The sequence below is a fragment of the Acartia tonsa genome, chromosome 7 (assembly GCF_053477335.1).
Source record: "Acartia tonsa isolate MP-2025a chromosome 7, ASM5347733v1, whole genome shotgun sequence".
Lineage (NCBI taxonomy): Eukaryota > Metazoa > Arthropoda > Copepoda > Calanoida > Acartiidae > Acartia > Acartia tonsa.
Genome location: NC_137266.1, coordinates 13,294,192 through 13,312,581, shown reverse-complemented (window position 1 = coordinate 13,312,581; position 18,390 = coordinate 13,294,192). Strand labels below are relative to the sequence as shown.

The following is an 18,390-nucleotide window of genomic DNA, read 5'->3' as shown; positions in this document are numbered from 1 at the left end:
TGTCCCCAAAGTTTTTTAGTCAAACGAATAAGAAAATTTGGGGGGTCAAGTCCCAATGCTTAAATCACTTTATCCCCCCTCCCCTCCCCCCACCCCCTCTTCCAAATAAAACTATTTACATGGTACCAAAGGCAGAACTTAACACATTCAAATTAGATAAAGATTAATTTAACGTCCATTGTCCTATATCATTTATTTTTCACATTACTTGTGTCTTCCCGAAGCCCAACTATTAAAATCCTTTTTTTGATCAAAGGTTATAATTTTTAAAGACTTTTGTATCTTTTACAGAGACAGGTAGATGGAAGTTAATTTATTTTTCCCGCATTTTTTCTTTTTTGATTTGATTAAATATCTTATATTGACCTAAAATCCTAATAAATATGAATAGATAGAAAAAGCTTTTATTTTAATACTCATAAAAAAATACATATAGAATTTAAAATTGTTGTAAAATTTTAGGTCAAAAATTGTTTTGTAATGATTAATAGTCCTATTTTAGATACAAATATCGGCAACAATCATGTTTGGGATTTGAGCATTTTATTTAAAATATGGATAAAGATTTAAGAAAAAAAACATCGTAAAGATAAAGTTTGTTTTTAAGTTTATGCTACATTATTCTTACATCTTATAATTTCTCTTAGATATTTGTTTGCTAATAAAACTTTCAAATAGTGCAGCTACTATAAAACTTATCTTTATGTCAAGGCACTACAGTTTCTACGCAGTTCCTTCTATGCCAGAGAGAGAGAAGGGATAAGGCGCTGTTTATCACACTAGTCCAAAAAGTTTTATAAAAAAACGATGTCTTATTCGTTGGCCTAACACCTTTGGGGACTTGAGTGAATTTTGATTGGCTGCTTTAATATGATGATATACAAACGTTTAAACCAGTAATTGTAATTTACAGGGGTAATTTTGTGTATCATCACTGGGGATTTACTTTAATTTATTGGCCATTGTCTTATCCCTGCTTATATAAACAATTTAGACAAAGTTTCTACATTATTTAAGAATTTGACAACAAAATGTAAATGTATTATAGTTTGTTGTTCTCTTTTATCTATAAGTTTAGCAAATTGAAACAATCTATATAAATCTTAAACATAAAACTATTGAGTTTTTATAGATGCGCTTTTCATATAAACTTAGATAGCCATATATATTAAGCTTTTATTCAACTAAAGCAATAGGCAAATTAGACAAAAATTTTCTATAAACACTAAAACCATAACACCATAAACTATAATTTACCAAGTAATTATTATAATTATTATAATTTTGATAATATGTCGTCTTTTAAACTTGTATTCTATAAAATATAGTGATCATTATAGTTAAAATGTAAGCAACGTCCAATTTTTTAAACTAATATCAAAGAAGATAAATATTTGGGGTTTTCAATTATATTCTTTATCTTCTTTGACTTATGTACATATGACTTTATTTTAGTTGTATTAATAGTATATAAATGTAAAGCAATTGTGTATTATATTTGAGGGTAGATAAGCTACAATTCTATTATGTTTATACATTCCAACCAGTAAGTTGTCATTGTATAAAGAAATAGCTTTCCACGAATATTAATATTAAAAATTATAAGATTAAAATCAAATTTGTTATCCCCTAGGGGCCGGCAAACAAAACTGGTATTAATATTATGATTTTTATTTCAGTATTCGTGGAAAATTGTCTGTAATACTATGCTATACGTGATTTTTCAGTTTGGCTGAGAATAGGTTCTAATACTGACATAGGATATTAATCGGTTTCGAAGCCATACTAGAAAAAAATAGAGATTTAGCTCACTTTTTTAAAAATTTTAACTTACTGGACTGATTTAATTCTCCTTTTTAGGGGAGATTTTTTTTATATATATTTTGGGAAAGTGTTAGAGAATACACACCAACGAAAGACAGCAAAGATTAACATTATCCGTTTTATATAAACGTATATTACTACAAATGATAGCACAAAATAAATCATAAGAATTTGAAGAATATCTCAATGTTTTATCTATGGTACGGAAATAGTATTTCAATTTCAAATATGGGTCAGTATCCTTTACACTTTAAATGACTCTAACATAAAAACCTCCCTTATAAGCGATGTCATTATTCTTGTTTATTATTGAACTTTTAAACCTTACATACATTAAAAGTCTATATACTCTAAAACTCTTGTATGAATCAATCTATCTATCTAAAATTGATATGGCTAATAGGGCAATAGACTATTTATCTATCTACCTAAAACTGATATGGCTAATAGGGCAGGTTGTCTGACAGCCGTCTTCCTGTCTTTATTATTCTGTACTGTAAATCACGAATAAGGGCTATAAGCTAATTACCCAAAAAATCACATAATTGAATTTAATTTTTTAATTAAATCAGTTATGGTAAATAAGTATGAATTTAAATTTAATTTCATTTTAAAAAGTAGAGTGAGAATTAACAAATTATTGGGAAAAATAGCCTGATACCATCCAAATTACATAGAATTTTAGCCAGTTAACTTTCCATCTATTTCTGATACTTGAAATAGATTGATAGATAGGTTCTATTGTTTCTAAAAGTAAACAATTTTTCGGTTATGGGTAAATTTTGTAATTTTATACAAAGATAGCTTATGTCTACGCCCCCTTTTTTAGGGACTTCTTATTTAGGAAGTTTAGGACACCCCAATCGTAAGGATTAATATTTGTTTGGGGTTAAATCTTCCTTCTCCAAATATAGTTTAAAACCTGCCAAAAAACTCAGTATATATTCACTAAAAAGTATAATTATTTTATTGACAATCTATATGTTTATGAATTGAATAATACCTAGAAATAATGCACATTATAGTTATACCATTGCAGTGCATTTATACTAAAGGAATTTATCTATTTTAGCAGAAAATGCTTAAGTAGCTTAATGCTGTATATTGTTGTTTATCAATAATGTGTGTCTTCTTGTTTTCACGCCAAATAGCCCAAAACCTGGCATTGAATAAATGAGTTATATTGCAAAAATATATAGAGATTTTAGTGTGTATTCGCTTTCGCATAAAACAACAATAAAAACCGCATATCATTACAACAGCATAAACTTTTAATTACCTTAAAATGTGCTATAATAAAGGAACACCATGTAAATCTTATTGAATAATTGTTTTATGAATGTTAAATTGGTCACGATTAACTTCACTAATGATTACAGAGGTTATACATTTAACATTTGGTAATTACCCAGCAAATTGAGTTGGACCAAAAAGTAAATATCATAGTTTAGGTTATGTTAAGTAAGATTTAGGAAAGCCCCATGGGTACATGGCCCCGAAATTCTTTTTTATATTAATTTATGTGTTTTTGTTTTAGTTGGCGTGTGTTTTATCAGTGCTGATAGTTGCAGCCAACTCAGCCCCCCAAATTTCTGACGGCTATGGCGTTCCATCCGGTCCAGTAATCGGTCCCAGGTCAGAACTATTACTTTTCTTTATTTTTTTTTCTCGTTAAAATGTCAAAAAGATGATAAAATAGCAACAACAAGGAGGGCAGGGGGACATTGGACTGTAAATCAATTTATACTAGTACCTTAGGTTTTATAACCACTTTATCTTACTTGTTGATTTAAAAGTTTTGAATCTTTTTTATTGCGTTTTGATTGGTTGGTTCCATTATTGCAAACCAATGATTTCAAACTGAAAAAAGGGTAACTTTTGTTTATCATCTTTGGGGATGTATATCTTTTATCGTCCACTGTCTTATCCCTTAGAATCACTAAGTAATAATATTCTTTTTCTGAGGGATTTGTTTGTATATATCATCTTCTCTATTTATCAAGAACCAAAGTAAAACTTCCTTGAAAATCTATCAATCTATGAAATTTTGAGACACATTACAAACTTTCCCGATTTTGTATTACTTTTGAGGAACATGATTCCAGTTACGTCATATTTTTCTTTCCCGAAAAAGGGAAGGGGGGAAGAAAATCTCTTCAAAAGAGATGGGGAAAACCCCCTTTTCTCCCATCTCTTTTTTCTTACCCCCTTCCCTTTTTTTTCTTTCCCCCTTCCCTTTTTCGAAAAAGAAAAATATGACGTAACTGTAATCATGTTCCTCAAAAGTAATACAAAATCGGGAAAGTTTGTAAAGTGTCAAATTTTGATGGTAAAGTAAACGCGGAATAGAAAGGTATCGCAATACAAAAACTATACCATAACTTTAAGAAACTTATAAGATCTGTTTGTTTTGTATATATCTGCTAAGATCTCGTAAACGGCTGGACCGATCATAACATGATTTCAGGGAAGTTTTATATAATTTCTGGAATTGTTTAAACTTTTTTGTGGAGGGAAAGGGGGGAGTGGATGGTTAAATAAAAATACTAAATTGAAAAAACGTATTTAATTATTTAGCTACGGCGGCGGAAGTTCTGGAGGCGGCCCAAGACCACCGCCACCTACCTATGGCGGCGGAAGTACTGGCGGTAACGGCGGCGGTCCCAGACCACCACCACCCACCTACGGCGGCGGAAATACTGGCGGTAACGGCGGTGGCCCTAGACCACCACCACCTACCTACGGTGGTGTAAGTACTGGCGGTAACGGCGGCGGTCCCAGACCACCTCCACCTACCTACGTCGGCGGAAGTACTGGCGGTAACGGCGGCGGTCCCAGACCACCCCCACCTACCTACAATGGCGGAAATACTGGCGGTAACGGCGGTCCCAGACCACCTCCACCTACCTACAATGGCGGAAATAATGGCGGTAAGCTTTATTGATTTATTCCTAAAATCCTCTTGTCGAGCAAATTGCCTAAATAAAAATCGTGTAGACATATAAAAACCTGCGCCACTACGAAAGAGATTCAAATAAAGGCATGGGAAAGAGTAGGACATAATTTGATAACGATTGCAGGTGGAAACAGACCTACCTATGGCGGAAACGGCGGTAGCAATGGCGGTAAGTATTAAGTTTCACTTTTAAATGAATATGACTCATCACAGACATACACACACACAAGTCGGAAAGGGAGTAGGTATTTTTTTTTAAATCACAATGACAGGGATCTTAGGGGATAAGACAATGGAGGTTAAATTTATGCACACCCTGAATCGAAAATTTAAATATTGGTATAAGTACCCAAAGTTTTAAAAGATAATAAGACTTTAATGGCCAGTATAATCCATTTTGCTGTCCCGCTCTTTGGGTTGGTATCAAATCTTTAAAATCAAGTAGGCGAAAGACAATAGCAGTCAAATAAATCTTATCCCCGATATTATACAGATGAAAAAAGCAGAAAGTCACTAAAATAAATGAATGAATAATAATTTATCCTCTATTGTCACATCTCTTTAAACATCGCTAAGTAGCCGCGCGTCAGCAACGTCTAAGCCTGAAATTTAAACCAGTATGGGCGCTTTGAAACAAATTTAAAGAGGGATTACCATAATTAGGTCAGGTTTAAACTTGTTTCTAAAAATGTAAAAGATTTATTTCCCGAGGCTTACAAGTGACAGAGCGCAGCTTCCGAATTCTGGCGGTAACCCTATAACGATTTTTCAAGCAATAATATTTAATATTTGTAGGTGGAAGCAGACCTACCTATAACGGAAACGGTGGTGGCTCTAACAAACCCAGCTATGGCGGTAACGGTGGAAGCTCCGGCGGCGGTAAGTTTTAACATTTAATACCATTAAAACAATAAACAATTAACATGTTTTACTCTGTTTAACACTATAATATTATGTTGTCACAAAGTTCAAATAAACCAAAGATTTTAATTGTTTTATAAGGTTTATTAGACTAATAGTTCTATGAAAACCATGGAGAAGTAAATGAAAGATTAGTTATTTCTTTCATCGTATTATAAACGGCTTTCCGCGGATATAGAATGTACAATTATGAAATTAAAGTTTTTTAGCCCCGAGGTGCCAAAGGCACGGGCTAAAAAAACTGGCTTTAATCTTATGATTGTACATTTTTATATTCGTAGAAGGCTGGATATAATACGATGCTAGATATAGTTTTTTCGTATTGATGAGAACCGGTTCCTATCCACCGGATTCGAATGAATACGAGATAAATTAATATTTTCTCCGTCTCTACAGAAAAAATACCTGAACATAAAGAGTTCTTTTATTACTTTCTTGCTATTTTGCTACTAGCTACAAGGGTATGGGGTTGGAGAAGTCAGTAAAATAACGTAAAACAATAAGACCACCCAAAGGCATTTTAAAAGCTTCCCTAAAAAGCACAACCCTTCGGATCAGTACTTTTGGAAATCTTTATTTAAGACAAAAATATTCTTTTTTAAATTCATATTATACGATAATGACTATAATTCCTAATTTCGAGGGGAAATTTATTTTATCTTTTATTTATCTATCCCTTATCCCTGAGACTAATAGACCCACAAAACCCTAATTTCCTCCGTTTTAAACTTTAAATGTCAGACAAAAAAGTTTTAAAAATAATCCTCAAAAAAAGATGTATTTCTTTAGTAAAAATGCTTTGCCTCTATTTAGCAAGTGCATCCTTTTTTGCTAATTTTCCTTTGATTTTTTTCGCTCATTATCTTTCAAAGGCTACTTTGTCATAATTTATAATAATTTTCCCCCCTATGATCTTTTGAAACCTTTAAAAAATGCGCTTTTTAATGTTTTTACAATACGGATAATATTATCAGGTTTGATTAATATGTGTACATCCTCAATGATGATACACAAAATTACCCCTCTGTAGATTACAATTAATAGTTGAAACTTTTGGACACTTGACCCAACCAATCAAAATTCAATAATAGTCCTCAAAGTTGTTAAGCCATCGAATAAAAAAACGTAGCTTGTACCTTTAACTAAAAGTAATGACTTACAATATATTTACAAGTAATAAGATGCATATTATATAGAATTATAGTCACAATATCATTATTAGAAAATAGCATTATTGGTGGGATTTAGGACTTTAAGAATGTTTATTATTTTTTTTTTTCATAATGTCTTACATACTTGAAACTAATATTACTATAATTTTTATAACGCATTTTTTTGCAGATTTTTTGCAACACATTATTGCAAATGAGTTTCTCAACTCATGATCTTTTTCAACCCAAGTTGAAAATATTTTTAAAGGGCGAATTTTTAAAAATTATTAAACAACACAATCACATTGTGGAATGGTGTATATTAGTCGAGTATTCTACTGTAAATTTGTTATGTGCAAAATATAAAAAATCCGCAAACTCTAATCAGCCATTTCCGCACCTTTTGTTTTATCAACTTTATAGTAAATAGTGTTTTTGCAAACATCTTTAATACAATATTCTAAAATACCTAAAAATTATAGGAAGTCGGCGGCTAAATGGCACCCGATTTTTATAAAGAAATTTTTTGCTTCAATATCCGGTTATCCGGCCAGATATTCAGTAATTTGCCGGATATGCGGCGTTGGCCGGATATCCGGCCCAAACCTAGTCTAAGTCATAGACCCTTTCTATAACCAATAACAAGCTTCCCTGAAAAAGTGACTTTCAAAACTCTTTAATGCTTAATTATCAGTTAAAAAGTTGATGTTGAGACTTAACTTATTATTTTAGTGCATTTAATTTTTTTTGTTACTATTTAAACAATAAATTGATAAAAAGTAATTTATTGTTTCCTGTAAAACATTTGAAATTTACCTTATTTGCCTTTTTTGTTTAAACGTATAAACATATAAAAAAGAAAAACAATGATTTTGTTGTCGTTAGTGCATTTTTCAGTACAAACAGTAGAAAATCACCGAGTACAGTATATATGTAGTGCACAGTGTGAATGTTTTGTATGCTTGTTACTTCTTTCTCTAAAATGGCTTTTCCTATAAGTTCAATATTCCGAAAAATAGCTTTGTAGGAGTTACTTTTTAGGTTGATATTTTGTTTATATAATGTTGGACGAAATAACGATGTAAACATCGCTAAAATTATCATATATTTCAGTAACAATGACTTTTAATTATTGTAGTAATGTCGAAATAAACTATTTTAAAGTTAGATTGTTTTTCAAAACCTATTTTTAATAAAATTTTTGATGATACACTAATCTAATACTTAAAGATATATTTTGATTTTAGCAATCTTTTTTAACTAATTTTGTCTCTTGTAGAAGTGAACCAAGCAATATTAGCTTGGTCGTTCTAGACTACCAAAATAGAATGTCAACTGTAGGTTTAACAAGGATAAAATCCTCCAGTCAATATTTTCTGGAATTAAATGCATGTACTGGCTAAATTATAATTATACGGCTATGAACTTTTCAGCAAGCAATTAGAAAGGTCTAACTAACAACTAAGTTCAATATTTTATGATTAGAAAATTTTCTTATTTTGCAAATGTTTCTACAATAAAGACAACTCACATTGTCATAGTTGGTATATCTATGTATTTAGCCGATTATTGAAGTACCGGAATAACCCCACCCCCTTATTTTTTTCTTTATAATGTGTTTATTACTTTATTTGTAGGGTTTGCTTCCCCCCAAAAAAGCATAAAATATTTTTGTTATAGTTTGTTACTGGTCCGTTTTTAGTTAAAACAAAATTCCTTAAAATTTAATATCCTTTAAAACCCAACAATTTAGGCTTTTAGCATATTATTGTCATATTTAAGACATCTACACGAAACAAATATATAATCAATAATTTTTTTTTCAATTTTGCCGCAATATTTGCTAACATGCTATTAGTATTGTCTGTACTGTATAAACACATGAACATGCAAATTATGTTTTCATTGTTGTGTAAAAATGTCAATTATATTCATAAGCAGCGCAGCAATAACAAAATAACAACATTCAAAAAGAAAAGTAAACCTATATACAGCAAAATTACGCGTTAGAATTCTTAAGGTATATTTAGCAAATTATAAGATTTATAAATATGATATTAAGAATCACTATTTTGATATTTTTCATTTTAAAAAAAACACACTGTACCATATTATTGAGTTGCTGCGCTGTTAAAAATGTTAAAACCACACTCTGGTTGGAGAAAACAATGCCAGAAATTTGTTTTTGTGTCTTTTTGAACCAGGGTTAAAGGATCAACTAATTTCTTTGGGATCAACTACGAATATTTAATATTTTTGTTGTCCTTTATTTTAAAAATTTTTTTTTAAAGGTCATAAAAAGGATTACTTTTGTTTTGCTGACAACTTCCTTTTATCTTTGTAATTTTTTTCTATATCCTTCTTTTTTATTTTATCTTATTTATCTTCTATTATTTCTCTCCCTTTTTATCTTTCTTTCTTTCTCTCTTTCTTTCTTTCTTTCTCTCTCTCTCTCTCTCTCTTTCTTACTCTCTCTCTCTTTTCCTATCTTCCTCCTCTTTTATTTTCTTTCTTCTATTGGAAAACTAATTTTTCCATTTATTACTGAACGCAGTCATGGGGTATAAAAATGTCAAAAAATAAGAACATGCAATATTCGAATTAGAGTTTTTGTTGCTTGTCAAGCCGTTTTCAAGATTTTATTTTGATCATAAAAACACAGACTTCTAATTGTTATCTGCTTTCACTTAAACCTCTTTCTTGACCATCGACTTATTTTACTTATTTTATTTTGAAGAGGAAGATATTTCTAGCCCCTTCTGTAGGGCATAATTTATATGGGGTACCATCCAAGCGGTGCTCTCATAAGGAAAACTGACAACTATTTGGATAATATAAATTTCAATTAATTTTTTCTAGGCGGTGGATTCAACCCATTTGGAATCTTCAAAGGAATCTTTGATGTTAAGAAGGTAAGGATTTTTATTTATCTATTCATTCATTTATTAATCCATTATAGTTCTATCAGAAACCACCAATCTATTCATCAATCTATCTATCCATCTATCTATCTATCAATTCATCTTTCCAAATGTCTATTCATCCAACTATCTATAAATCCATTTTTCTTTTCCTACATGCATTAATCTATCTACTTATTATTTTATCCTGTAGATGTATTTATCCATCTATTCAGTTATCTATTTATCAATAATCTATCAATGTAACTATAAAGATAAATATTTACATTTGTTCCTTACAAGTTAAGTGTTCTACAAGAAAAAGATAGATAGAAAGATTGACACAAAAATAGATAGATAGACAGATATTTTGGCACTAATATATAGTTAGGGAAAGGACCATAAAGGCCTTATTTCATGAAGAAGCGACCACAGTAAACACAGATAGATATATAAAAAATAATTATTGGAAAAGTTAGGCATGCCATTGGTCAAAATGTAAATGCAATATAGTTAAATTGAGACAAGTCAATAATCTCGCTATTAAGTCAGTCATGACCTAAATTATTTAATACCTATAAACCATCGTAATTTCATGTCGACTAAATGCCAACAGCCAATCAAAAAAGAGGTCGTAGCTGACATATAATCGAAATGATATAACAGTTAGGGAGTTGAATCCATTTTTATAGAAGCAGAAATATAATCTATGATTATGGTTTGGACCCTCTAAAACTGTAATCTACCTTTCCACTTTCCCCTCTCTTGGTGAAGATATCTTCAACGCCGATACGATTTTTGAAATGTAAGATTCTACTTTCCCCTCTCTTGGTGAAGATATCTTCAACGCCGATACGATTTTTGAAATGTAAGATTCCACTTTCCCCTCTCTTGGTAAAGATATCTTCAACGCCGATACGATTTTTGAAATTTAAGATTCCACTTTTGCCTCTCTTGGTGAAGATATCTTTAACAAGAGAGACAAAAGTGGAATCTTATATTTCAAAAATCGTATCGGCGTTGAAGATATCTTCACCAAGAGAGGGGAAAGTGGAAGGGTAGATTACAGTTTTAGAGGGTCCAAACCATAATCATAGATTATATTTCTGCTTCTATAAAAATGGATTCAACTCCCTAACTGTATAATGTACACAGCCCTGAATTGATCAAATGGCATTACAAATAATTTTAGAGTAAACTTATCCCCTGTTTAAGTTTGTAAGCATCTTCTTATGATTATCTTTGTGTGTGAGGAGGGTTTGTGCAGACTGGATAACAATAATGCTAAAGAAATCTGTCAAAATAGTAAAATTAGTATCATAAATTATGTACAATTTATGTTATATCATTTTATTAATGGATTTAAAAAAAAAACTTTAATAATGTTGCTAGTTCCTGTAATTAAATTTAATTTTTGATAATTATGCTAATTATTTAATTTCTACATTATGTATCAATACTGCACCCCTATTATAAGTGCAACAATATAAAAGTTGATTTCAAAGATTTTTCTGACAGATTAATTACCTCACTTTAACAGTACAGCCTAGACTGTAATTTAATTGTGTTACTTTACTTTTAAAAAATCTTTTGGACCAATTCACATAATGAATGTGGACACCCATTATCTAATATCAACAATTATATATGGTTGATATCAGGGATTTAAAGGGATAAGACAATGGCCAATAAGTTAATGAACATTCCCAATGATACTATAGAAAAATTACTCCTTCTATAGATTACAATTAGTGGTTAAAACATTTGGACACTCAACTTAATGATTCAACCAACAGAGTTCAACAAAAGTCCCCAAAGTTGTTGAGCCAACGAATAAGTAAACTTTATTAGAAAACTTTATTACTATTACTTTATTACTATTACCTATCTATATGTCTGTGTATCTATTTACAAACTACAATTATATATGGTTGATGCCCATCTATTCATATAATTTGAACAACTGTAAATGATGATTTTAAATAATGTCTTTCAATGGACATTTAAATTTGAAGAAATAAAAGAAAAGATATGGATAACTATCAATCTATCAATACATCTATCAATCTATCTATCCATACATCTACCAATCTATCTCTCAATAAATCTACCAATCCATCTATCAATCTATCTATCAATCTATCTATACATCTATCAATCCATCTATCAACCTATCTATCAATACATCTATCAATACCCACACATATATATCTATTTTTCTTTCTGTCTATCAATCTACCTTATAAATCTATTGATTATTTATCTAATTAGTCTATTTATTAATGCATCTATCAATACATCTATCAATCTATCTATTAACCCATCTATCAATTTATATAAATATATTTATCATTCTTTCTATGAATCTATCCATCTATTTATTTATTTAACAATCTACCTAATAATATCAATCTGCCCATCAATCTATCTTTTACTATATAAATCTACCTCATAGTAGCAATCTATCTATTTATATTTCAATCCATCTATCGAATTCAACAATCACTATAACTATTTACTAATCTATCAATCTATCTAGGCTATCGCCGGAGGAATCCTGAATGCTGTGAAAGGAATCAAGGGAGGTATCATTTCTCTCGGAGGTGGAATTCTCTCAACCAAGGAAAATAACATTCTTAACACAATAAATAAATGGATATAGAATATGTGGATATTATGAAAGATTCTTGCATACTCTGATAAAATGTTTCTTCTAGCTGGCTAATATCACGATACTTTCCCATCCCCCCTTATTACTTCACCCCATCCCCTCCCCTGACCATGGAGGAACGTATTGAACAATATCTAAGAACTGTATCAGCAACCTAAATTGAGGACAGTAATTCCCCTGTCCCAATATCCACAATAAATTATTATTTGGCAAAAATTATAATGTTTGCAAATCTATGAATGATTAAGGTAAGCTACTTTTTTTATTTGATTTATAATACAAATCAGAAAAAAACCGTGTCATAACTCAAGATGTTGAAAATTGTTCCACCTGCTCTTAGATGCTCATATTAAAAGTATCAGCAGGGGAAATGCCTTGGTGCAATCAGGACTTCCTGACAACAGCTAGGCGGCAATTAAAGGAATTGATATCTGCAATATATTGAGTAAATATAACCATTAAGAAATTAATATTCAAATGTTTTGTAAAGGATAATTAAGACAAAGCCAATATTGTACTGTTGTGACGTCATAAACGTATAGGGAAGTGGGGTTCTCCTTTCCCTTTTCCGTTCTCTTTCCAGAAATTTATGACGTCACAACAGGACAATATTGGCTATGTCATAATTAACGACAAAAATTAAAGCCATTTTAATCATTTTTATGCCTCTTTATTCATATTCTTCCTAGTTAAAATGCCTAATTTTTATGTGTTTGAATAATAATGTTCAAAAAGTCAATAAATAAGCTCTTTTAGAAAAGAAGGGATTGTCATTTTAAAAGTTAAGTTTTGCTTTGATGTTTTTAATCCCTTTGCTTATAGCTAGTTTTTATACCCTTAACTTGATGATAAGGACTTTAATTGCAAACCTACTCTACTCAACAAGTTAGCACATTTAAACTTGACTTTTTTTCAATATTTAGTGTAAAAGAAAATAGTTTTTATATTTTATTGACATGCAGTAATAGGCATATTACAAACTTTTATGTGTTTAAACTTTCCAACTAATGATTATAATCCGCAGTAAATGGTAATTAATGGTATAATTGATTTATTGTCCATTGTCTTATCCCTTAAGATCCATGAGTTTTAACAAGAAATATAAAGGACAAACTACTTTAATCATTTATATTTAAAATGTGTTATCCATTTTTAAAATCTACTAACCCAAAAGGACAAAAATGCAACCATAACCAACATAAATAAATCTTGGCCTAAAAAATGCATTATATTACAGCATGGTTGTGAAAAAAATTATTTTAAAATCAATTTAACCGATTAAAACAATTTTTAAAAAAAAATTTATATCCTTTTATATGATTGAAAGTTTTGTCCTAAAAATTTTAAAATCAAAGTTATACGGTATTAAAGCTAAATTCTTAAATTCCCATTTGACCAAAAATTCGTAAATTCAAATAGAAGAATCACGAAACCATCTAAGCTAAAGTATTTTTAAGTAATACGAACATACATGCAGAATAACTCTAATTATATTGTAGATAAAATACCAAAAAAAACGGCAACCTTTTTTACCACAAAAATCCGCCAGTGTACTGCGAGAAGCTTAATAATAATTGTAGATTTCCAAAGGCAAAAATTATGTAATATAATAGAATACTTGAAGACTGGGACAATATATTTTATAGTGTAATTTTGAAGATTTAGAGCTACTCCCAAACCCGCTTAATGTTCTTTTATAATCTTGAAAGATGCACCTTTTGAATTACTATCCAACAGATAGATAGATTGATTACAGATAACCCCTGTCAAACTTGCCAGCTGCTATTATATCAACAATTCACGTTTTATAGCGGCGCCCCCTTGCCTCTAGGGGTTCTGAAATTGGGAAGAAATAATATGACATCTATAAACACTTTTTTAAAATGTCACCAAAAATTGAATTGTATCTCGTGCCTATGTATTTAGTTTTAAAAACGGGATAGAAATCGTAATATATCTAGCTTTTGAATTACTATTTTTTATATAGCAAATCCATATTGCTATGTGTTACCTTACAGTTGAAGTCTAAATTCAAGCTGTTGTACTGTTTTGTTAAATTTTCAAGCACTATGGGCCCTATCTAAGATAAGTTGGATGATTTGTTGGCTGTTTATCACAGTGGGACTCCCCATAGTGTTATATTACACACTGAGGCAGAATCAGAATTTTCTTACAGTACAAAAAATAGAATATGACACTTGTAAATTTCATTTTTTTAAGCTGATTGTATAACAAAATTTTTTAATTGGGTATTCTGTCTTTAGGAAAGACAATCCTAAGATATTTTCTTATATCATATCTTTATATGATTTGACCTGTTATGACCCAATGTGGAATTAGCTAGTCCAAAGGTGTATATGCCAGAAATGATGATACATGTAAAAAAAAACACAAGGAAAAATGAGCGTTTGCTTTTAGAATAATATAATCTTAAAGTAACTACACGATCCTCTGTTGAAAGAAAAATAATTTTAAAAGGTCAGCTAATGATAAAATTGTTAATGTTTTTTTTAAATTAATCACTTAAAAAAAAAAGTATTTGTCTATAGAAAATCAATAACTACTATTCAATTTTCATCAAAAATGTAGTTAGCTTTAATTCAATGTTATATAAATTAATATTTTTCTTTATATTTCTGATTATACAATACATGGTTTGTAAGATGGGGAGTGAGGAAGGGTGTTTAGTTCCAAGACAAATATCAAATTTGATGATCAATTTCCATTTTATATTTCTACGCCCTTAATGTCTGTCCGTCCATCAGTCCGTGTAATTCCATACCTCTTAGTTTCTATTTGAGATAGACATCGAAATTTTTCTTACAACAATACTTAGTTTACATCAATATTTATTGGATGTTGTTGTCCTTATTATTAAGCTGAGCTGTTTTTTCATTATTTTAAGAAGTTGATCGTGTATTTGAGTAAATTTGAATAAAAAAATACGTTTGAGCGCCAACAATTTGACACATTGTGACATAGGATATCATTATAACCAGGGATAAAAAGATAATCCAACCCCCTAAATATGTATTATATCTATAATACAAAGTAGAACGATGTCTGTCTGTTTGTGTGTGTGTTTGTTTGTCTGTTTGTTTGTAGCGAAGGATCTCGCTAACCGCTGAACCGATCGGGTTCTCCTTTACAGGGTAGCTTCTCATAGGTCCCGGGAAGGTTTATAACTATTTTCTCGGGGGGTGGGACACCCCCAATCCCCCCCCAAATTTTTTTTTTCTTTTTAAAACTAAAATTAAATTAGTTAGATCGACTAATCCCCCCCCCCCAAAAAAAAAAAAATTACCCCCCCCCAAAAAAAATTTTCCTTTTCTTATTTTAAATCTAAAATACGAAAAATTGGTTTGACCAAACCTCTTGGGTCAAAGCCCCTAGAGGCTAGGGGCGAAGCCGCTAGTATGGGATAAAGAAATAATTTTTTGACCTAATAATCTTATAATATTCATGTATGTATTGATAATTCTTTAAATAAGTAAAATCTTCAGGGATATAGGAATAAATCTTGCCCAAAAAATATTTAGAATATAATTGATGATTTTCAAGGATAAAAGGATTATTCTTCCATTAATAAATATTTTATCCAAAAATAGGGATAAATGGAACACTTTTTGTCATCCAAAAATATCATATATTCTTATTTTCTTAAGGATTATTGTACATCCGTTTTTCCCTGACTCTTCTTATATATCACACTTTACATAGGTTTTATTATGGTTTTAGGCTATTTTATTCTTGTTTTAATAGAATTGTCCAACTATTCAATACTTCAATATGATCAAGTTAGAATTAACATTCACTTTATTCAGGAATCCTTTTCATAGACAGACAAGTAGATTTATACATTTTAGACAGTATCAAAACACAAATTCTCTAGTTTTAAAGGGTTATTCTTTTGTATAAAGTAGTAAGGTTTTTTGTTTGTTTTTTCGTTAAGATCTCGTTAACAATTAAGTTTATTATTTTTGATAGTTTTAGGCTATTTTAGGCTCTCCTTAACCTGTTAAGTGTAAACATTGGATGATGTAAAGATAATATTTTATATCTAAGTTTTCATTAAATGCCAAGTAAATGCTAAAAGTATTGAAATTTGCCAAAAAAAAACCAACAAATTAGTTCATTACATTTTTTACGGATTGACGGCCACATGAACTATTTTTTTATAGAGTATCTGCGCGTCTTGAAACCTAGGGGTTTAAATATAATTTGTAACATGGGCTAATGCCTAATCATGCATATTTATTGAATAATTTTAGAATTTGGACAGATTAGTTTGGACATACGGGTGTGCCATTCTTATAGAGGAGCAGGGATCATTTATCTGAAAATAAAATATCTTTATAAATTTTGTTCAGAAGCTACACTATAAGTATTTGGAACACCTTCTCTCATTCATTGGAATAAAAGTTTTTGGTTATTATATCATTTCTTTATTTGATATATTTTACTTCTGAATCAATAATTTTTAACTAAAGATTGTAGTGTGTATATAACATAGTCTTTGTTTTGAAGCATCCTTATACCTGTACGTCATAACTTTACCTTTTTTAAACTAAATTTACTAGCTAAATGAATTCTTTAATTTTAAGTTGCACTGCCACTTCAAAAATCTAGCTTGTAGTTTAATCAGTCAATGTTACATTATTTTCAATTTTTTTCCACACATTTTTGTGTTCTTTTTCTCTTCTCTTTCTACTAATTAACCCTTTCCTCAAGAGCCTGTTATTTAGACCACTTGTTTGAAATAAACAAAGCTACATTTTGATCTCAACCCCAAAAAAGCTTCGCTAAACAAAGAATATTATGGTCCTGGTTTATTTGAATATTTTGTCAATCATTCCCGCGTGTCAAAAGTAATAGAAAAAGTGCCAGAAAATGAAGAAATGTGCCAAAATATCAACAAAACAGTTCCAAAATTATTCAAAAACGTGGTTTGGTCAAATTTTGTACAATTTTTGTCAAAAATAAATTTTATATTTATAAAAAAATATGATTTGTCAGTCATAAATATTAATTTATTTTTAATTGACTTATCCATAAGTCCTTTAAAATAGGATTGACCTAAAATGATAGTAAAAAAATAGAAATTATTGATAATGTAGCTTGATCTATCCCTTATATGTTAATTCCACAAAAGTGTGTTACTATAATTGGGAGCCAATTGGGGGAAGATTAAATCATCTTTGATTGACCTATCTATGTAGAAGGCTAGATAGAAGGTGTGACCCAAAATGTTGAGTTAGTGACTAGTGACCATGCGCGCATCAAAAATGGTCAATCTTTCGGTTAGCAAACAAAACAGCTACATTTAATTAGCTACATCCATAAGACTGGAGGTCAGCAGCTGTGATAGGAGTTGAATTTATTTTTTCTAATGTTTCTTAAAATTCATTAATTTCTACCTTACATTATATTTCATAATGATTAATGCATGAATCCCTTTAACAATTGTTAATTTATCAGAATCAATCTTTAAAAGAGGAGAAAAGTGCAAACAAAATTGTTTTCACATTGATTTGTTTTGGTTTTGCATATCTTTTTGGTTCACTAGTATTTCCCCCACACACTGTTTTTGAGATCTTGTGCTTCAATGGTGCTGATTAATAAAAAAAATTAACAGGGGAAACTAGTAAGCAAAAGATGCATCTCCTATTTATATTTACTGTAAAATCATCCTAAATGAATAAAGCTGCTTTTCTGAAATTCGGATTTGCCTTTCTTTTTTAGTTCGCAGTGTTTATCTATTACAATAATTTTGACTAAAAAAATAATACATTTTTTCTCATTTTTGCATGGACACAAACACACCTATATTCTAATAGCATAATATAAATAATTCATTTTTGTTAACGGATTTTTCTCTACTAGCTACTTTGCATTATAATTAATTTGAAACAGTCCTCTTTTTTTGAGCATAAATCAGAAGTTTAAATAGATTTACATGCATATAAA

General features: G+C 30.0%; 1 protein-coding gene across 3 annotated transcripts in view; it reads left to right on the top strand.

Moving 5' to 3' along the window:
• The window catches only part of LOC145324883 (uncharacterized), a 73,709-nt gene that overhangs the window by 49,190 nt on the left and 6,129 nt on the right, over positions 1–18,390 (top strand). For 2 of the 3 annotated variants that reach the window (XM_080167593.1, XM_080167595.1), the window contains exons 2-7: positions 3,362–3,459; positions 4,402–4,754; positions 4,905–4,949; positions 5,576–5,659; positions 9,712–9,764; positions 12,292–12,376. In XM_080167593.1, the coding sequence (XP_080023719.1) occupies positions 3,362–3,459; positions 4,402–4,754; positions 4,905–4,949; positions 5,576–5,659; positions 9,712–9,764; positions 12,292–12,376 (718 nt within the window). The remainder of the gene's footprint in view (positions 1–3,361; positions 3,460–4,401; positions 4,755–4,904; positions 4,950–5,575; positions 5,660–9,711; positions 9,765–12,291; positions 12,377–18,390) is intronic. The other variant, XM_080167594.1, reaches the window with a different exon arrangement.